The sequence below is a fragment of the Sorex fumeus genome, unplaced genomic scaffold (assembly GCF_029834395.1).
Source record: "Sorex fumeus unplaced genomic scaffold, SorFum_2.1 ptg000005l, whole genome shotgun sequence".
Lineage (NCBI taxonomy): Eukaryota > Metazoa > Chordata > Mammalia > Eulipotyphla > Soricidae > Sorex > Sorex fumeus.
In genome coordinates, this window is record NW_026606062.1 from 9,139,447 (window position 1) to 9,161,550 (window position 22,104).

Consider the following 22,104-nt stretch of genomic DNA (forward strand, 5'->3'; position numbering starts at 1 on the left):
CTCTCTCTTTTTTTCTTTTTTTGCTTTTTGGGTCACACCCAATGATTCACAGAAGTTATTCCTGGCTCATGCACTCAGGAATTACTCCTGGCGGTGCTCAGGGTACCATATGGGATGATGGGCATCGAACCCCGGTTGGCTGCGTGCAAGGCTCTACCTGCTGTGCTATTGCTTCAGCCCAGCTTCTCTTGCTAGCATCATTGAGTCTTGCGCTGTGGGTCCTTCCAAGAAGATGGTTGGTCAACGTCCCCTGGTTCCTGGATCGGGGCCTGGCTAGTGTGAAGAAGAGACGAGTCACTGTTGGGATGAGTCTAGGTGCCCATGTGGGCTTGGGGAGCACTTTCCTTACAGGGAAGGGGACAAAGTCCACGGACACTCCCTCCCGGGCCACTCCTGCTTATGGGCCATAAGTCCCAGATGCATGCGGAGTTTCTTATCCTTCAGGCTGATAAGAACAGAGCGGGGAGGAAGATGACAGCGGTACATCCCCTGTGTCCTTGTGGATTTGACAGCCACATTCCCGAACGTGGCGAGCCATATGCTGGTGTGAAGAAGGAACCCCTCAGGCCGGACAGCAGCTCCTGCCTGAGGAGAGGAAGTGGTCAGCGATGTGACATCTCCTCCCAGATGCATTCCATGAGCCCTGAGAGGACACAGTGTCTCAGAGCCTCCTTGAAGGACAGGCATGTCAGGGCTCTGGGCTGGGAACTAGGACAATGGGGTCTTCAGCCCTTCACACACAGGTTCTTTTTGAAAATTTTTTCTTCTTCTTTTTTTTTCTTCTTTTTGGGTCACACCTGGCAATGCACAGGGGTTACTTCTGGCTCATGCACTCAGTAATTACTCCTGGCAGTGCTCGGGGCACCCTATGAGATGCTGAGAATTGAACCCGGGTCATCTGCGTGCAGGGCAAACGCCCTTCCCACTGTGCTATCACTCCAGCCCATTGAAAATGTTTTTTGATACTTATTTTTTTTTTTTTGTCACATCCAGCTGTGTTCTGGGATTCCTCCTGGCTTTGTACTCAGCAATGTCCCTAGCAGCGTTCAGGGGAACTGTTTGTACTCTTGGAGATTGAACCAGGGTTGGTTTGTGCGAGCAAAGCACCTCTGGACTATCTCCCCACCCCCCATAACAGGCTTACCAAGAGGGCTAGGGGACTCACAAGGTCCCTCCTCCCTGTCACAGCCTGCCATTGGGAGTTGGATGAAAGACACGAGAATGAACTAGGGTGTTCCCTGGAGAGCAGGAAAACGGCTTTGCTTCTTTGCAAACTCACAGGATGGGATTCCCAAGACCCGGCAAGTAGAGGCAGGTATTGATGGCATCATTGAATTTGGCTGTGAATCCCTCTAAGAAGATACCCCACACTACCCATACTCCACTGTATGGGTAGCACTGTAGCACTGTCCTCCCGTTGTTCATGGGTTTGCTCAAGTGGGCACCAGTCACGTCTCCATCGTGAGACTTGTTGTTACCGTGTTTGGCATATTGAATAGGTCACGGGGAGCTTGCCAGGCTTTGCTGTGCGGGCGAGATACTCTCGGTAGCTTGCCGGGCTCTCCGAGAGGGGTGGAAGAATCGAACCCGGGCAAGGCAAACACTCTCCCCGCTGTGCTATCGCTCCAGACCTAAGACAATAGTTGGTAATGATTAATAGAGGAGGTGCTTCTGCCTTTCAAAGACTGATTAATAGAGGAGACGCTTCTGTTCCCAATGACCTGCTCTCTGGCCCCGCAGCTGCTGGTAAGATCAAGGCAACCTTTACACAACCCTCCGATCGCCCACACAGCTGTGGCTCGGGCCTCACAGTGATGCCTGCAAGTCTCCCTGGGGCCCTGGTATGGTTCCTGGCGCTCTTGGCCCTCCTGTGTTCCGGGCCCTCCGCGGAGGGCGGGAAGGTGCTGGTGGTGCCCATGGAGGGTAGCCACTGGCTCAGCATGCGCAAGCTGGTGCAGGAGCTTCACAGCAGAGACCACCAGATTGTGGTCCTGGCGCCGGAAGTGAACTTGTACACCAAAGCTGAGGACTTTTTCACCCTGAAATCTTACCCTGTTCCCTTTACCCAGGAAGAATTTCAGCACTTCTTAGTAGATCAAGGAAAATTGATTTTTGAAGAAGAATATTCTTTAGTGATCTTTTGGAAAATTATGAAGGTTTTGAAAAAGGTATCTCAGCTGTTCCTCAGTTCTTGCAAAGAGTTGCTGAACAACAAGGACTTGATGGCGTCCCTGAAACGCAGTTCCTTTGATGTGCTTTTGACAGATCCTGTCTACCCGTGTGGGGCTGTGCTGACTCAGTACCTGTCTGTTCCTGCCGTGTATTTCCTGCGGGACCTCCCCTGCGACTATGCTTTTGAGGGGACGCAGTGCCCAAACCCTTTCTCCTACATCCCTAAATACCTCACAGGGTATTCAGACCACATGACATTCCTTCAGAGAGTCAAGAACATGATCTACCCACTCTCCTTGACGTATGCCTGCAACTTTGGCCTGCTTCCCTATAAGGACCTGGCTTCTGAACTGCTCCAGAGAGAGATATCGCTGGGAGAAATGTTTGGTTCTGCATCTGTGTGGCTGTTCAGAGGGGACTTTGTGTTAGACTATCCCCGGCCCATCATGCCCAACATGGCCTTCATTGGGGGCATCAACTGTGCCCACCGAAAGCCGCTGTCTCAGGTCTGTATTGGTGCCTCGATCCAATCAAGGCTGTGGGTACGATTGTCTTGTAAAAAGTTCACTTCTGAGTGCTTTCTTAGGTACCAGTCATCCTAAAGATTTCTACCTCCAATCACCCCCCCTACAATACCGGCTGTAGCTGATGAGCCTCAAGGCACATAGTTTGGTTTGTCACTGGCCATAGAAGTCGTAGGCTGGGTGTAACTGACAAATGACGGTGTTCTTTCCCAGGGGTATAATTTTTGTGGTGGTGCAGTGTCCTTCGCTGTGAAGAGCAGACATGAGTCTGTGAGCTGATCAGCAAGGGAGGAGATTTGGCTTGCGTGGTTGAGAAGTGTAAGGAATTAGCAAACAGCCCGGGACCTACTAAGTTTCTCGTACTCCTGCCTTGTAAGGGACATTGGTCTTGGCATTGACACCTAAAAGAAACTGTGTTGAATTAGGTGGAGGTGATGGAGGTGGGGATTTAGATCTTTCAGAGTGGTTGGAATAGGGTTATGAACAAGGGAAAATAAAGAGGATGTCTTTCTGTGATCCAAGGGAGGGAGAACAAAGCCCAACTTTCCAGATGTTCATTGTTTTTATTTATTTATTTATTTATTTATTCTTTTATTGAATCACTCTGAGATACAGTTGCAAAGCTTTCATGTTTGAGTTCCAGTCATACAATGATCGAACACCCATCCCTCCATCAGTGCACATTTTCCCAATGTCCCCAGTACCCCGAACCCCCACATCCCACCCCACCCCCTGCCTCTATGGCAGACAATTTCCCTCTTTACTCTGTCTCTCGCACGGCAAAGCCTGGCAAGCTACCCGTGACGTATTTGATATGTCAAACACGGTAACAAGTCTCACAATGGAGATGTTACTGGTGCCCGCTCGAGCAAATCGATGAACAACGGGAGGACAGTGCTACAGTGCTACTCTGTCTCTATTTTGGGGCATTATGGTTTGCAATATAGCTACTGAGAGGCCATCATGTTTGGTCCTTTGTATGCTTTAAGCACACTAAACATTTTTGATTAAAGCACTGTGATTTACAAAGTCATTCATATTTGTGTTTTAGACACACAACATTGCAGATCCAATCCCACCACAAGTATCAGCCTCCCCCCACCGCCCCAACCAATGTTCCAGGATCCTTCCATATCTCCCTCTGGTCGCCCCTTCTACCTGTCTTGTTGACAGGCACTTTTCTGGGTTAGGTTGTTAAAGTTTGAGTCTCTTGATTTCAAGTGTTATTGATCTGTGATTTGGATACTTGGCTCTGTCATTCGGTAACACCACCTTTGTGCCTTAATCCCCTGAACTGACCCCCGCTGCATCTAATTTGTCTCTTCGTCCCCTCCCCTCCTATCTCTTTCATTCTTCTCCCTGGGGTTAAGGTTGATCTGGGCACCCCACTTAATTTAATTGATTTATTTTTACTGAATCACAACACGATACACAGTTACAAAGTTGTTCATGATTGGGTTTTAGTCATATAATGTTACAACACTCATCCCTTCACCACTGTACATTTCCTACCACCAATGTCCCTCATGTCCCTCCCAGCCCCCTGCCTGTCCCTAAGGCAGGTACTCCCCCCCCCCCTCTCTCTCTCTCTCTCTCTCTCTCTCTCTCTCCTCTTTTCTCTCTCTCTGGCAGAAATAGATTAAATTCGGTCATTACAATTTTGTGGAATGATAGCCCACAATCTAGTAAGGATTTAACTTAATTAAAGTGCTTGATTTGCATTCAATTGACGTAAGCTAGAGTCTTGCAGTCCTTATAACAGGAATTAAGTAAACTCTACTTGCTTAGGACTTCAAAGGAAGGCCTTCACTCTGTTTTAACTTAAATTCCTAGTTTAATGTAATTAATAAGGAGATTAGTGGGAATGTTAAGATAAATATGATAATTAGAGGTGCTACTATAAGTACTCTATTTGTATTCTCAAGTTATCATTTTACTTTAATTTTTGTTTTGGAAGCATTGTAAGGGAGGTGGAATATATTAGTTGCTTATAAAAGAGCAGGAATGCAAGGATAACTATTATTCTGGGCAGGATCACACTGTTGTTTTCTGTTAACTCTTGAGTAATTATTCACTTTGGTAGGAATCCTGGTTTTAAATTAATCCTGTTTAATCCCTTTGGGGGGGTCCTCCTAAGGATAATACGGCATTAAGATTAGTGTGGTGATTAGTGGTGTTTTGTTTCACGTAAGTGAGAGTGTGCTGAAAGATGAGCTGTGAAGAAATAGTATAAATGTGGAAATAGCTACTATGACATAAACAACTAAATTCAAAAATATAATGTTTGAGTCATGTGCTATAATAGCTGTTATTCATCCCATATGGGCCCTAGATGAATAAGCTGTAACTTTTCATAACTGTGTCTGCTTAAGTCACCCTCATTAACCAACCATAACTGATAGTAATAATAGCAGTATATCTAAATTAATTGTTGGGAAATTTTGATACAATACAAGTGAAGAAGCACTTTTTGTCATGTTGATAAAGTTAGTCCTTATGTTAATGAGATATTTTGAGTAACTTCCTGCACTCAGAATTGGACTGGGGAGAAACCTAATTTGATGACTAGTGCTACAGTTATTAGTATAGAAACTGTTGGGGTCTTGATTTTTGTAATTGTCCTTGACATGAATGCAGCAAGTTAATGATAGTTAATATAACAATCATTGATGCTGTGACTTGACTTAGGAAATAATTAGTGGTAGCTTCTATTGAATGAGGGTTGTAGTTTTTTTCATTAATGTAGGGATAATTGCCAATATATTTATTATACCCCAACTCAGATTATAAATTAATGCAAGTCTACAATTACAGTACCTGCTCTGATGGTAAATGAGATTACAGGGTTTATCAGCAGGGGAAGGTATTAGTTGACATTTTCAGGTATGGATCACCTGATAGTTTGTTAGCTTACTTAGAATGTGGTGTAGGGGCTGGAGTGATAGCACAGCAGGTAGGGTATTTGCCTTACACACGGTCAACCCGGGTTCAATTCCCAGCATCCCATATGGTCCCCCAATCACTGCCAGGAGTTTTCCTGAGTGCATGAGCCAGGAGTAACCTCTGTGCATCACCAGATGTGACCCAAAAAGGAAAGGAAAAAAAAGAATGTGGTGTAATATGGCAGTATGGATATTTTTTTTTATTTCCCAAGAGTATGTCCAGTTCTAATGAAGGACTCTCCCCGGTTTTATAAAGACATTCTCTTCACCTATGTGGCAGGAAAGGAAAGAAGCTCTTTTTTTTTTTGCCTTTTTGGGTCACACCCAGCGATGCTCAGGGGACACTCCTGGCTCTGCACTCAGGAATTACTCCTGGTGGTGCTTGGGGGACATATGGGATGCCGGGGATCCAACCCGGGTTGGCCGCATGCAAGGCAAATGCCCTATCTTCTGTGCTATGTCACTCCGGCCCCAAGAAGCTCTCTTATAGTGCTCCATCTTGGTGGGCTTCTTTCTGCTCGAGGAGATTGAGAGTAGCATATTGATAAGAGGAAGTGTTTTGCCATTACTCAACAGTCCAAACTCCAGCTGCTGGTGCAAACATAGAGAAGAGACTTGTTTGCAGGCCACTCTTTGCCAGTGTCACCTCAGTAGGTTGGTGATGAGCAAAGTTAAGTGAACAGATCTAAAGGGAGAATGTAAAAAAGTCTTTGAGGGCGGCCAGGCCCCCCCCCCCACAGCTCTTCCTCTAGCCTCCCTTGTTCAGGGTGGGTCAGAGCCATTCCCGCAGCCAGGGCAGCCCCGGGCCGTGGGGCAGATGGTGGAGGAGACAAGGGCCAAGCCGGTTGATTCGTTGCCGTTTATTCCATTCTCCCCATGCACCTGCCCCAGTCTCTCTGAGCCTCCCATTCTAGTCTCTCGCTGCTCCTCATTCCTGTCTTCTCCTGTCTCTTCCGCTCATCTCTCCGCGCTCCATCTCGCAGTCTGGTCTCTCTCTCTCCACGTGCCTGCTCCTGTACTCTTCCACATTCTTCTCTCTCTGTCCCCCTTGCTAGCCTCTCCATGGTTCCAAATCTAGTTATTACTTTTTGGATCATGACAGCATTTGTCCATGACCAAGCTCTTAACTTATAGTTAAGCATTATGGCACTGAGGCCAGGCCTATCTCGATGCCAGGGTAGCACATAGCTTACCGCTTGCCCTGGTTCCATCCAGTTCCTCGTCGGGACCCTGCTTGTGGGGATGCTAGGAAGTAAATGCAGCTGAGGTTTAGGTGAGAGAACAGATGCCCAGGAGAGATACATTACAAAAGGATAGCATATACTGTCTTCTTGTGTCCATACAAAAAAGACACTGCTCTGAAAAAACTATGCAAAGGACTTAGGGAGAAGAGAAAAACAATATTTACAAGTCAACACAGCACAAAGAAAGAAGTTACAAATAAACACAGAGGAATGGGAGCACTGTGATGGGAGCAACCCAACAAACCTAAACTACCCGAGGCTATGCAGGAAGGACAAAACAGTGTTATCCTACAGGAGAAGACAAAAGCAAATCACTGTTTCTTGAGCACATCGAAGTAGAAAGAAATTCTTGAGAAAGGAGGGTCAGGTGGATAATTTTTCACGACAGGAAGGGCCCTTGTGGGAGATGGAATAGGTTCCTGGAAGGGAAGCATCTCTCAGGATGAGGGAGGAGCCTCTTCCCTCAACCCCCATTGCCTGCAGTCCATGAAGTGAGCTGAATTGGTGGCGCTGGCCACATCAAGTGCTGAGCCCTGTAGGCCTCGCACCCATTACTGAATATTCATTATACAGGGCCTAGAGCAGTGCAATATTGTTTGTTTTTAAAGAGATTTTCAAGCTTGACAATTCTTTTATGAAAATGCTTCCTCTTTTTTTTTTAAATCAAAGTAAGCTAATATAACAGTTGAAATTCAGAATACTGCTTAAAAAGTCCAGCATTAAAGCCCAATACTATTTGTCCTCAACAATTATAATTAGTCAAAGCACTTCAAGATCCGTGACCCTTCAAAGGGAAGAGAACAAATACCGCATGATCTCACACATCTGTCATCTAGAGAGCAAAAAATCCCAAGAAACAGTAATGAAGGATATGACAAAATCTTGGCTGTTTAGTCAAAGCTGAGATTACCAAGTAGTGTGTGTGTGTGTGTGTGTGTGTGTGTGTGTGTGTGTGTGTGTGTGTTGGTGGCAGGGGAGGGGGTGATAAATAAAAAAGTGAACTGGAAGGAACCGGGAGACAGTGGCAGAGGGACCAGGCACTCTGATGGTGAGAAGTGTGGTAGCTTATATCAAGACCATAAGTGTTAACACGATCTTAAATCTGTAGCACTGTAGCACTGTCCTCCCATTGTTCATGGATTTGCTCAAGCGGGCACCAGTAATGTCTCCATTGTGAGACTTCTTGTTACTGCTTTTGGCATATTGGATACGCCTCTGGGAGCTTGCCAGGCTCTGACGTGCAGGCGGGATACTCTTGGGCTCTCCGAGAGGGGCGAAGGAGTTGAACCCAGGTCGGCTGCGTGCAAGGCAAACACCCTACCGCTGTGCTGTCGCTCCGCCCTGATCATAAACCTATGTTTTTCAACGTGTATTTTAAAAAAAATGAGGACATCGGGGGCCAGCGAGATAATACAGAAGTTAGGCAATGCAGCCCTGGTTCCATCCCAGCCCCTCCCAGTCCCTGGGGCACCGCCTCTGAAGGCCCTTTGCACCTTTGGCTCTGGGTTGAGATGTGGGTGGGGGTGATCCCTGGCACTGCCCGGTCCTTGCAGCATTGCTTCCTCAGTTTCTTGAATTAAACCATCAGCTCGCAGAATTTAGGAGAGTGACCCCTAGGCCTCCCGAGCACTGCTTGAGAGCCCCTCCCAGGTGTCTCTGAATGAGGTACTGGCAGGTGCTCATTGGACACAGCTGGAGGCTTTTCTTCTTTTAACCAATGTAAATACAATTACTTAGATTACTGAGAGTCAGTCCCATTCAAGTGATTTTCCACCCTTCATTAGCATAACCACTACAAAACTGCACCCTACTCCCTGTCTCTTCAAAATTCCTGACATCCTTTCTCCATCCCCCCCCCCCCCAGCCCCTGGCCACCCAGTTAACTTTTTTACTGGTCTAAGTTCCCCTTGCCTGGCAAGGAAAAGAACTTTTGTCAAAGGGTTTTTTTTTTTCCACACTTGGCAGTTCTCAGGACTGTCTTGGCTTTGCTCAGAGATCACTCCTGGCAGGGTTGGGATGATCACACGGGGTGCCGGGGATTGAACTTGGGTTGGCTGCATGTAAGGCACGAGCTCTCTTCATGTACTATTGCTCCCGCCCTATTTGATTCTGATACTGGCCCTCAGTGTTACCAGGGGCAGGCCAAGTGTCTCTATCTGCGGGAGCTGAAGTGGGCACAAGCAGGATCTTGATGGGTAGGGTGGTACTGTTCCACGGGGACGCTGCTCATGCTATGCTACCCCCCACGCCCCCCTTCTGTGAAGAGCAAAGCACATGCGCCTGTGCAGATTGGCCTTCTCCAGTCTCGCTCTCATGCCAGGCAAAACTGAAGGCCTCTGCCATCTATGAGTGTGGGTTGGAGGCTCCCAGCCCCTCCAGGGTGCTTTCACGCCTCTGCCAACCTTTTCCTTGGAGATGACTAAACGGGATGGCAGCCCTGCTGGTGGACTCTCAGGCCATCAGGCCCAGAAGGTTCTTAATGGGCAACCATCTAGTCTGGCATGGGGAGGTCAGTATGCCTAACAAACCTTCCAAGTGCTTCCTGGTCCTCACCCCTACTTGGTACGGAGACCTGCCAAGGCCTGAGAGGCAATCCTCTGTGCCTCACAGAAATGTTTCTGCACTTCCTTCCAAGGGGATGGCTCCCATGGCCCCATCTGCACTATTCAGCCACCACCAACCACTGCAGTCCAGTCCTAGAGCTTCTCCCTGTCAGGTGACTAAGGAACTGAGACACCTTTTGCCTAGTGACACCGTCCCACCCACACTGATTTCGGTTTAGAGAAACCAATTTCTGATTTCTCATCTCCACCCTTTTAAAGTTTCCTTGTACCTCACCTTCAGGAAACCACCGAGGTTTTGGGGGGGGGGGATGTTCCAGCAGTCAATGGAGCAGGACACCCACCTGCCAAGCGGTCAAGGCCGAGGTTTAAGGCGCAGCAACCTATCAAATAATATCACTATCACTTACAGAGCAATTAAAAAAAAATCTTCAAGCCGGAAATGATTCTAAAGCTAGTCTTATCTTTTACGCTTGAAAGAAATAGCCAAGAAGCCCAGTTCTCTTAGCCAGCCCAGCTTCAGAGAAATGACCTGTTGACAGTTCCAAAGGCACCCCACCCCAAGGCCACCCCTGCCACTGAGGTGCCTTGGGACACTTCCACTCCCCCCAAGTAGCAGGAGAAAGAAATCACCGAGCACCTCAGGGTCATGTTTAATAAATAGCAACGTGCCTCACAGACATTTACAACAGGTTGGACAACAGGGATGTGTGTGTGTGTGGGGGGGGGGAATGCTTCTGTGCAAGGGTCCGACTGTGCGGTGGGCAGAGGGGTGTTGGCATGAACTGCTGATAAACGACCTGAGCACGGCTGTTCTGAAAGTAGAGTTGCAATCTTCTGATACAAAGGGGGGTGTGTGTGTGTGTGTGTGTAGAGTTCACTTGCAATCTTTGGATACAAAGGTGTGTGTGTGTGTGTAGAGTTCACTTGCAATCTTCTGATACAAAGGGGTGTGTGTGTGTGTAGAGTTCACTTGCAATCTTCTGATACAAAGGAGTGTGTGTGTGTGTGTGTGTAGAGTTCACTTGCAATCTTCTAATACAAAGGAGTGTGTGTGTGTGTGTGTGTGTGTGTAGAGTTCACTTGCAATCTTCTGATACAAAGGAGTGTGTGTGTGTGTGTGTAGAGTTCACTTGCAATCTTTGGATACAAAGGTGTGTGTGTGTGTGTAGAGTTCACTTGCAATCTTCTGATACAAAGGAGTGTGTGTGTGTAGAGTTCACTTGCAATCTTCTGATACAAAGGGGTGTGTGTGTGTGTAGAGTTCACTTGCAATCTTCTGATACAAAGGAGTGTGTGTGTGTGTGTGTGTGTGTGTGTGTAGAGTTCACTTGCAATCTTCTGATACAAAGGGGTGTGTGTGTGTAGAGTTCACTTGCAATCTTCGGATACAAAGGGGTGTGTGTGTGTGTGTGTGTGTAGAGTTCACTTGCAATCTTTGGATACAAAGGGGTGTGTGTGTGTGTGTGTGTGTAGAGTTCACTTGCAATCTTCGATACAAAGGGGTGTGTGTGTGTGTGTGTGTGTAGAGTTCACTTGCAATCTTCTGATACAAAGGAGTGTGTGTGTGTGTGTGTGTGTGTGTGTGTGTGCGTGTGTGGTGGCTGTGCGGGTGTGTCCCCGCCGTTCCTCCGGGCGGGCGGCCGTTACCGGGTGTCGATGCGCAGCAGCTGCTCTTTGCCGTTGACGAGCAGCGACTTTAACTCTCCGTCTTCTTCCACTTCCACCCTCTCCTGGCCGTTCTCGACGGTTCTCCGGGTGGTGATCTTCCTGCCGTGGACGATCTCGGTGGACGTGGACACGGACTTGAAGTGGCTCGTGCCGCCGCCGCCGCCGCCGGCGGTGGACATGGAGAAGGTGGCCAGGCCCCCCGCGGGGCCCCCGAACGCCGCCGAGAAGCCCGTGAAGCCCCCGTCGGCGGCGCCCGGGAAACGTCCCGCGAAGGTCGGGAAGTCGCCGCCCAAGGTCGAGAAGAGCGACGCGGGCCCGCGGCTGCCTCCGCGCGGGCGACGGCTGCTGCCTCCGCTGCGGCGGCCGCCCAGAAGGTTCTCGAACGGGTCTCCGAAGAAATCAAAGGCAAAGGCGTCGCGCGCGCCGAAGAACTCCCGGAAGACCTCGGCGGGGTCGCGGAAGGTGAAGACGTGCCCGAAGGGGTCCTGGAAGGGGCCGCCGCCGCCGCCGCCCCCCGCGCGCCCGCGGCCGCCGCCCTCCGCGCCCGCCTCGCCGTAGCGGTCGTACACGTCGCGCTGGCGGGCGTCCGACAGCACCTCGTAGGCCTGCGCCACCTGCTTGAAGCGCCGCTCCGCCTCCTCCTTGTCGTCCGGGTTCTTGTCCGGGTGCCACCGCAGCGCCAGCCGCCGGTACGCCTTCTTGATGGCCTCGGTCGAGGCCTGGCGCGGCACGCCCAGCACCTCGTAGTAGTCCACCATGTCCCACCCGCTCGGCCCGCCGGCCTCCTCGCGCCGCCTCGGGCACGGCAAGGGCGCGGCTGGCAGCCCCGGGCGCGGGCCCGACTGGCCCCGACTGACGGGCTCCTCCGGCCGCTTGTGACGCAGCTCGCCCCTCACTGGCCGCCCCCCGGGCCCCGCCCTCGGGACGCGGCTCGCTCATTGGTTCCCGCGCTCCGCTCGCTCGCTCGTGGGAGGCCGCTCGCCTCCCTATTGGTCCCGGCCTGGGGATGCGGCTCGCTCCTTGGTCCCTTGCCGCGCTTGGGATGCGGCTCGTGCTCTCATTGGTCCGCCTCTCTCATGGAATGCAGCTCGCTCTTTGGTCCCCGCCGCCTGCGTGAGGATGCTCGCCCTCTGATTGGTCCGGGCCTGGGGATGCGGCTCGCTCATTGGTCCCTGCCGCTCCGCTGATGCGGCTCGTTCGCTTATTGGTCCGCCTCTGTCACGGGATGCAGCTTGCTCGGTGGTCCCCCGCCGCCACCTGTGTGAAGATGCTCGCCCTCTGATTGGTCTGGGCCTGGGGATGCGGCTCGCTCATTGGTCCCTGCCGCTCCTCTGATGCGGCTCGTTCGCTTATTGGTCCGCCTCTGTCACGGGATGCAGCTTGCTCGTTGGTCCCCCGCCGCCTGTGTGATGATGCTCATCTCTTATTGGTCCAGGCCTGGGGATGCAGCTCGCTCTTTGGTCCCCGCCGCCTGTGTGAAGATGCTCGCCCTCTGATTGGTCCGGGCCTGGGGATGCAGCTCACTCATTGGTCTCTGCCAATGATGTGGCTCGTTCGCTTATCAGTCCGCCTCTCTCATGGGATGCAGCTCGCTCATTGGTCCCTGCCGCCTGTGTGATGATGCTCACTCTCTTATTGGTCTGGGCCTGGGGATGCAGCTCACTCATTGGTCCCTGCCGTCCTTGTGATGCGATTCGTTTGCTTATTGGTTTGCCTCTGTCATGGGATGTAGCTTGCTCATTGGTCCCCTGCCGCCTGTGTGATGATGCTCACCCTCTTATTGGTCCGCGCCTGGGGATGCAGCTCATTCATTGGTCCCTGCTGCTCTTGTGATGCAGCGTTTGCTTATTGGTCCGCCTCTCTCATGGGATGCAGCTTGATCATTGGTTCCCACGCGCCCATGTGAGGCTGCTCGCGTCCTTATTGGTCCGGGCCTCGTGATGCAGCTCGCTCATTGGTCCCTGCCGCCCTTGTAATGCGGCTCAACCCCTTATTGGTTCGAACCGCATTTGTACCCTCGTGATACAGCTCACTCATTGGTGATACTCTTGGTGACGTAGCTTACTTTTCATTGGCTGGGCTGGGTCTCAGAATGCAGCGCTGGGGGTAGACTAACTCCGTTCCTCCGGTGGAACCGTTGGTCCTCCGGTAACCCCCTCTGCCTTGGGCTCTAGGTTAGGAAGAAGGGGGGAAATAGGGACTGTAACTGATTGCCTTAGCAAATTATTTCACTTTGTTTTGGTGGGGGTGTTTGGGGTCACATCTGGCCATGCACAGGGATTACACCTGCTGCTGCTACTTTAGTTGCAAGAGACATTGTGGGGTTCGTGTGCCAAGTATAGGAGTACTTGGTTTAATGCTAACTGAACCAACACTTAATCATGGAACTGTTATTCTTCCCGCAGAAGTGGATGCCTTTTTTGGTAAATACTTGTTTGGAACAGTCAAGCAGTATCTATCAGGTGGTAATCTAGAGTCAGAATATGGCTTGGTCAATGGCGAAGGGGTATGATTTCTTTGCCTTGCAATACCCAGTAAAAAAAAACTCTTGGGGGAGGAGAGGTAAAAGACTGGTCAGCAGGACGGTGGATTGCCAACTGCACATCATCTGCATCAACAGTAGCTTTCTTAGCATGACTTGAATAGATTTTTGCATCATCTATAATTGTAGTCACAGGCAAACTCCAACATCTGATTTATGACTCTCAGCTGATATACTTATGAGCCAAGAGTCATAATCCCCATATCCTTCAGGATTTGTGCCATCATCTGTGCATCTTTTGGTATGCTCTTGGGAGAAGCCATCTTGTCAGTCTCCATGATGCCTGGTGATCAGACTTCTCAAGCTAAATCACCCTCATTAATGTATTTCAGTCCTGATCTTTTTTTTTCTTTTTGGGTCACACCCAGCGATGCACGGGGGGTTACTCCTGGATCTGCACTCAGGAATTACTCCTGGGGGTGATGGGGGACCATATGGGATGCTGGGAATCGAAACCGGGTTGGCCGCATGCAAGACAATTGCCCTACCCGCTGTGCTATTGCTCCAGCCCCTTCAGTCCTGATCTTGATGTGAGTTCTTTGCCCAGTGTGGTTTTTCCAACACCTGGTGTACTGGTGAGTAGGATGTTCGGAAGCAACATATATGATTCACACACACACATATATGTATATTTATACACACAAAATACTTCTTGTTATAGTTGAGGTGATAGGGTTATTATAATTAATATATAAAATAATGTTCGGGTTCCCAGTACTGGGGACCGGAGTGATAGTACAGCAGGTAGGACATTTGCCTTGCACGTGACCAACCCAGTTTCAATCCCCAGCACCATACATGGTCCTCGAGCTCACTGAGAGTAATTCCTGAGTGCAGAGCCAGGATCAAGCCCTGAGCACATCTGGGTAGGTCCCTAAAACCAACAACAACAAAAAACCTTCCAGTATTGATGTACAAAGTTATTGCCATACCCAACACCAAAAGTGCCCTTGACCCCCGCCATCCCAATGTCAGACATTCCTCTCTACCAATCATTCCCTGTTATTTGTTGATTGACAGTTAGTTTGGACTATTCCCTCCTTAGCCCATCCATGTGCTGGGAGCTCTTCACCTATGTTCCTGATGTACCCAGCTGCCTAGTCCCGTCTCCTCCTCCCCACCAACCTGGCATTCTCAGGGCATGGCCACAACTCTCCCCCCACCCCCGGTTTTGGGATCACACCTGGTGGTGCTCAGGGGTAGCTCTGGGGTTGGCACTCAGGAATCACTCCTGGTTGTGTTCAGGGTACATATGGGATGCCAGGGATCGAACCTGGGTCAGCTGTGTGCAAGGCAAACTCCTTACCCTCTTGCCCTATGCACTTGCTCCTTATCTGACCCCCCATGACCGTTACTCTTCAACCTGTAATTTCTCTTTTGGCGACTGATATGAAGATCAATAAAGATCATGCTGCCCTAAGAGGAAAATGATTAACCAGTGAATGGTCATATTTCATCATAAAGAGCAGGACATCGGGAAGGCCACTTCGCTCTCCACAACAAACTCTTTTCACCTTTGCATGACAGAGTAGAAAACCTTGATCTGGTACCTGGCAGGCACATAATGAACAGTACTTCAAAGTGGACTGATGACCAGGAGTAGAGTTCAAGACAAACAGAACAACACCGAAAGTTCAAAACATATTTGGGGGCAGGCAGGAGATCCAGAATGAAGGGTGGGGCAGAAGAATGGGAAAGGGCTGGAGAGGGTGGGGAAACTCGGGTGGATCGCTGGGGGCTGGTCGGGACCCCTCCAAGGAAACGGCTGAGGAGTCAGAATTTTATTCTTGGCCCTTAGAAGCTGTTGATTGTTGCCACGCAGATTGCCTGCCATTCCCATCAGTAAGCAACATTCATTGTACCTACACGATTTCTTAGATGGGATGGGTAGGGTCCCTTCAGGGATCAGAGGGTAGGCTGGGAGCCGGGCTGGGCTCGCAGGGGCTGGGCTCGCAGGGGCTGTGGCTCTGCTCTGGGGTCTTGGCAGCAGTTGTTCAGGGTCAGTAAGAGAATCATGCGGATTCAGCACCTGGGACCAGGTGCCAAGGTAGAAGGAAAGTCATGTCCAAACTGAAGCATCTGGGGACCAGGACATAATGTCACCCGAGTAGATGTAATGGCAAAGCTGCGGAAACCCTACCTCGGACTGCCAGAGACGGCAATGCACGAGGAAGGACCAGGGGAAATGTTTGTCCTGGAAGATGGCTTTGCTTGCCTTGAATTATCCAAAGGGCAATGAACTAACACACTTACATTGTTTACTTGAATTGCAAGCACGCCAATGGGGTCTTGTCAGAGAAGCAGGAAGTGTGTCTTAGACGACTGACTCTCCAGGGGTTCCAGAACACGATCATGTCACTGTCCTGCTCTGCGCTCCCTCCACTGTCCCCTCCTGGACACCCGGGGCCCTGCCCTATAAGTACCTGGTTGGTTGATAGGCTGCAAACATTTCTGACTTAGTTTTCTGGCTTCCACTGCAGGAAACTTGGCAGGTTCTGCTCTCTGGTGTCAGCCTGTTTGAGATGTGGGCAGGGGTCTCCGTTTCTCATCACCTAGTGTGTGGACAGTGCCTGGTGGGGTGAGCCATGAGTGTGGGTTTCTGCTCAAGCACATACAAGACCAGAAGCCTGGGGGAGGGGGGTGGTCGTAAGGGAGGAGAATCAAAGTGACAGAGGAGAGGGTTCCCCTGAACATACCCCACCAGACAGCAAAGCTTCAACACGAGCTGTTTCTTGACACCCACCCTGGAAAACACAGGTATTGGGGGTCATACATAGCTCTGTGATTTCATCCCGGGTCTGGATAGAACAGCAGTGGAGACCCACAAAGGAAAGAGTGAGATGTTGGGCTCATGAGCACTTGGCATTTGCTTTATATCCAAAGGGCGATTACTTTTAGTTTTCTTTTATTGGCTGGAGCGATAGCACGGCGGGTAGGGCATTTGCCTTGCAAGCGGCCAACATGGTCGACCTGAGTTTGATTCCTTCGTCCCTCTTGGAGAGCCCGGCAAGCTACCAAGAGTATCTCGCCTGCATTGCAAAGCCTGGCAAGCTCCCCGTGACGTATTCCATATGCCAAACACAGTAACAAGTGTCACAATGGAGACGTTACTGGGCTCACTCGAGCAAATCGATGAACAACGGGAGGACAGTGATAGTGACAGTGACATATTTTTTTAAATTTTTATATTGGCTTTTTGGGCCACAACTGGCAATGCTCAGGGGTTATTCCTGGCTCTGCACTCAAGAATCACTCCTGGTGGTGCTTGGGGGAACCATAAGAAATGCCAGGGATTGAACCAGATTGGCCCCGTGCATGCAAGGCAAACACCCTCCCCATGGTGCTATTGCTCTGGCCCCCATTCAAAGGACCATTCCTTTTTTTTAAAATTTTTATTAGTGAGACACCATGAGGTACAGTTGTAGACTTACAAATTTTGTGCTTGGGTTTCAATTATACAATGATCAAATACCCATCCCTCCACCGGTGCCCATTTCCCACCACCACGGATCCCAGTATCCCTCCCACCCCCCAAACCCCCCATCCCACTCTACCTCTGTGGTAGGGCATTCCCCTCAGTTCTCTCTCTCCTTTTGGGTGTTGTGGTTTGCAAAAGAGGCATTGAGTGGCAATCATGTTTGGTCTATAGTCTACTTTCAGCATGCTTCTCCCATCAAAGGACCATTTCTAATCAGCAACTCTTAGAGCCCAGCACAGACCCCCTGCCCAGTGCGTGGACCCTGTCATTCTTTGCAGGAAGGGACGGAGCGAGTGGGAAGGCAGTAGCCAGGCTTCCAGCTCCCCCACCTTTGTTTCAGGACACTGTATACTCGGAGAAGGAAGTGCTTGAAACTTCTGTCTTGTCTATTCCTTGACCAAAAAAGAAAAACCAAAAAACAAAAAACAAATAGGAGGTAGGTCTTGCAACCAACAGGAGGGAGCCTTGGGGAGAAACAAGAAGTCTCAGAATAAACAGAATGATCCTTTGTGTGTACTAAAAATGGAGCATAGGGGGGCTGGAGCGATAGCACAGCGGGTAGGGCGTTTGCCTTGCACACGGCCAACCCAGGTTCGATTCCCAGCATCCCATATGGTCCCTTGAGCACCGCCAGGAGTAATTCCTGAGTGCAGAGCCAGGAGTAACCCCTGAGCATTGCTGGGTGTGACCCCCAAAAAATGGAGCATAGGGGGGCTTAGAGTCTTCTGGTTATTATGTTTGAAGGTAAAAGAGAAGTGGGAACTGGCAAGGAGAGAGGGATGTGGGTGAGTTTCTGCTTATCAAACCTTCCTGCAAAACAATGAAAACACATTTCCTGCTTCAATAAAGCAGTTCCAACCAGAGTGTAGATTTTTAAAAGATTTTTGTCTAATGCCATTCATCATTACCAAGTAGCTTTGTCTCTGTTCAGTGGGGGCATATTTAGTGATGCTCAAAGTTTCCTCCTGGCTTTGTGCTCAGGGCTCACTCCTGGCTCTGTGTTCAGGGCTTCCTCCTGGCTCTGTGCTGAGGGTTTCTTCCTGGCTCTGTGTTCAGAGACTCTTCCTGGCCGAACTTGGGACCATATGGGGTGGTATAGATTGAACCTCAGTTAGTCACATGCAAGGCAAGCAGCCTCCCTCCCTTCTAACCTATCACTTCAGCCTCTAGTTCTGGCTCTTGAGGGCCACACTTTCGCCACTGACCTTGTTCCCCTGCCTTTTGGTTTTTGGGGAGACGACCAGTGCATGGCACTGCCATATGAGCACTTTCTCCTTGGTCCCCAAGTTCTGCCGTCTATCGTCTGTCCCTTTATTCCCAGCAGGTGATATCTGGGTCTCATTCTCCTGACCCTGAAAGAGCCTCGAATGTGGCACTTTTTAAAATCTCAGGGCTAGGACGAAGGAGACGTTACTGGGTCCTGCTCGAGGCAATCAATGAACAACAGGATGACAGTGATACAGTGAATGTCTGGGGGGCTGCATCTTGACCCCTGCTGTCTTGTTGCTGGTGAGTTTCCATCTCGGTCGTGAATGGTCCAGGCACTGTCCAGGTGGTGAGAGTTGATGGCTAAGAGCAGTTTCTCTAGCCTTCGACTAACCGGCCCGGTTCAGCTCGGCTAAGCGACTAGAGAAAATCGCTGTTCCCCATGTCTCTCTCTGGATGTTTGGAAAGCTGGTGTCTACCTTTGCAGGCCAGTTCTAGAACACCCCTTCTTTAGCCTTTTTATACTGCAGTCTGGGGGGATAGGAAAACTTTTCTGCATACCAGCTGATGTGCTTGCCCTTCAACTTCACTGTATCTGAATTGTGCAATGCACAAATGCTACCTCTAAGCTCCAAGAGTTCTGGGGACTTGGGTGGGGGTAAATAAAACAAGTGAGAGCCCCTGATTTTTTGGCTTTGTTTTACATCTGCTGAAATGTATCGAACTTGAATTTAGTCTAACAGGCTGTTTTCTCTGGAAGGAGCTTGAGTTCTGAGGGAGGAAGGGATGCATCATCTGGGGCTGGAAGGAGGGTGCTCTGTTGCAGCTTCTATGGGCCCAGTACTTTTGGAATCCAGAAATAGTTGATCACAAAATCACAAATCACAAATCATCCTGTTAATCGTCGATTGCCTCGAGCAGGCCCCAGTAACGTCTCTTTCATCCTAGCCCTGAGATTATATTCAAGGCTCTTTAGGAGAATGAGACCCATCATTGTTACTGGTATTTGGCATATTTGGTACGCCACGGGGAGTTTGCCAGACTCTGCCATGTGGGCAGGCTACATTTGGTAGCCTGCCAGTTTGTCCAAAGTAGGAATGAGATAATAAGATGTCATAATAAGATGTTGCGCAGCCGCGAATGCCAGGCGCGGGGGCAGGAGACTGCACTGTTCTCGTCCAGGAGCTGGATTTTATAATCTCTGAGTCTTGGCCGTTGATGGGATTACACGGCGCCAGGGGGCCAGTTGGTGGGTGTGACCCCCGCCTACTGGAATTTGGAGGATCTGGGTGGAGGATGCTCGACTCCAATCCGAGTAGGCTTAGAGATCTCGGCCCCGGAACCCGCATGGCTTTGTCCCTCTGCCAGTACCTTCATGTGTGCGGAGAGTGGTCTCAGCATGGTGGTGGCTGGTCCTGGAGGTCTTCGGCTGCCGGAGCCCTGGTCGGGGCGGGGAGGAAAGCTCAACCCACTCCCCTCCAAGGGGCCCCAGTGAGGACAGCCAGGCGCGGGGGCAGGAGACTGCAAATAGTTGATGGATGAGTGAATTCAGGGAAAATGATGCAGTGGTCAGGCATAATGTTGAGCAAGGTGCATAGAAGAATGTTTATAAAGGTTGCTGTGGCCAGAGGTGGCCTGGCCAGGTCTGACTCTTTTCTTTCTGAAAGGCATCTTGGTTTTTTTTTGTTTTTGCTTTTTGGGTCACACCCGGTGATGCACAGGGGTTACTCCTGGCTAATGCACTCAGGAATTACTCCTGGCAGCAGTACTCAGGGGACCATGTGGGATGCTGGGAATTGAACCAGGGTCAGCTGCGTGCAGGGCAAATACCCTACCCGTGTGCTATCACTCCAGCCCCTCGTTAATTTTTTAAATGTATTTTATTTTTATAAAGTAGTTCACAATATTTGATTCATTTAATATTCGACCACCAATCCCACCATTATATCTTTCTACCACCATATTTCGGATGTTTCCATCCCAAACCCAAACTCCTGCCCCAAAGCAGAACCAAAATAATTTATTTTGTATTTTTTTTATGCATAAGCCACTGAAAATGATTCAAAAGAGTTTCCTTAGAGTAAGTTGTGTGAAGATTGTTGTATTTTACCCAGGGGCGATTAAGTCCTTCTATCAGAGATTAATAATATGTTGTTAAAGATCTCAGCCTTGTGTGATATATGTTGTGATATAATCTGTATATATTATGATACATATATCTATATACAAGCAGATATATAGATATCTGTATATCTCATATGTATATCTATATATGTATATCTCTTTATATCTGTATATCTTTTACAGATATATATCTGTAAAATATATATATCTATATTTACATACATATTTATATATATTTAAATATATATCTATAAATTTACAGATATATATCTGTAAATTTATATACCAGTAAAAATATATTTCCCTCTAAGATTGAACCCCATCAAACACGGTGCACTACTCTTGAAATATTAGTGGTATGAGGTATGAGATGTTGCACAACCATGGATGCAGCCACGTGATCCAGGATAGGTCACTCATGGATGAACACGTCTGAGCATGTGGAGAGCGGCCATGAGCATGGCGGAGGTTGAGTTTTGGAGGTTTTTGGCTGCTGGGGCTGGGTCCTTGGGGCGGGAAGTGGTCTGACCTGCCCCTCTCCAGGGTGCCCCGAATGGAACAGCCTGGTGCAGGGCCCGGGGGGGGGCATAGCTATGGTGAGTCGTTTTCTGCTCTCTTCTGAGAGATGTATTGTTCAGTCTCTAGATCATGACCAAAGATGAGATTTTCTGGCTCCAGCCAGAAATGGTTTGTTGGCATGACTGCCAAGTTGCCGGAAACAGGGGGACATGCAGGGAGGTCATTTCTGGTTCTGTTGAACCTCATGTTTTCAGTCACAAGTCCTACATACTTGGGTTTACTGTGGATTCACTCGTGCATGAGGCTCGGCCCAAGTAAGTAGAGAGCGGCCTTGAGCCTGGCGATGGTTGAGTTCTGAAGGTTTTCGGCAGCCAGGGCTGGCTCCTTGGGGTGGGGAGAGGAACTCATCCCTCCCCCTCAAGTTGTCCTGAATGACCTTGTCAACTTTTTATTTCCTTTTCAGTTTTTGGGCCACGCTCAGTGGCCAAAAACCAGGAGGCGGGGCTGTCCCTGGTTCTGAGAGCTCGGGAGTGTCTCCTGGTGGTGGTCGGGATAGGCAGTGCCATAGGAACTGAGGGCCCGCCACATGTAAAGCAAGCACGCTTCTTAACCCCTGGATTGTCAATTTTCTGGAGAATCTAATTTGATAGGACTTAGTCTTTCCCCTCTCAGGATCTCTTTGGGTTCTTGAATAGATCAAACTAATGGATTCAGGACTGACAGTGTGTTCCCCTGAGACTATGGTGGGATTGATATGGAATCCCAAGCTATTTAATAGTGATTGAGCAGTAGAAGTCCAGTAAGGCGGACGGCCTGGGAGGTGATTTCAAGGGCTGAGCAGAGGCTCTGCGTGAGGGAGACCCGAATTCCATCTGGCATCTCGGGGTCTGCTCATCAGGGACCAATAGGACTCCAAAACCAGAAGAAGGAAAAACAAGAAGGAAATAAAGAAATACACAAAGTTCAGGCATGAGAACAGTAGTATAGCATGTAGGGTGCTTGGCTTATACAAGGCTGATCCGGGTTTGATACTCTGCCCCCCAGGCCATAAAGTCCCCCTGAGTCCCACCAAGAGTGACCCCTGAGCACAGAGCCAGGAGTCAGCCCTGAGCTCCACCGGG

At 49.6% G+C, this 22,104-nt stretch overlaps 2 protein-coding genes and 1 pseudogene across 6 annotated transcripts in view; 1 reads left to right on the forward strand and 2 right to left on the reverse strand.

Moving 5' to 3' along the window:
• Window positions 1-22,104, forward strand: part of LOC130030805 (UDP-glucuronosyltransferase 1A8-like) — a 130,068-nt gene that overhangs the window by 99,188 nt on the left and 8,776 nt on the right. The window lies entirely within an intron of this gene.
• LOC130030872 (dnaJ homolog subfamily B member 3-like) lies at window positions 11,090-11,872 on the reverse strand. Its single transcript, XM_056122156.1, has one exon. The coding sequence runs from the start codon at window positions 11,870-11,872 to the stop codon at window positions 11,090-11,092; it is 783 nt and encodes a 260-aa protein (XP_055978131.1).
• LOC130030123 (transcription initiation factor TFIID subunit 9-like) lies at window positions 13,372-13,990 on the reverse strand (annotated as a pseudogene).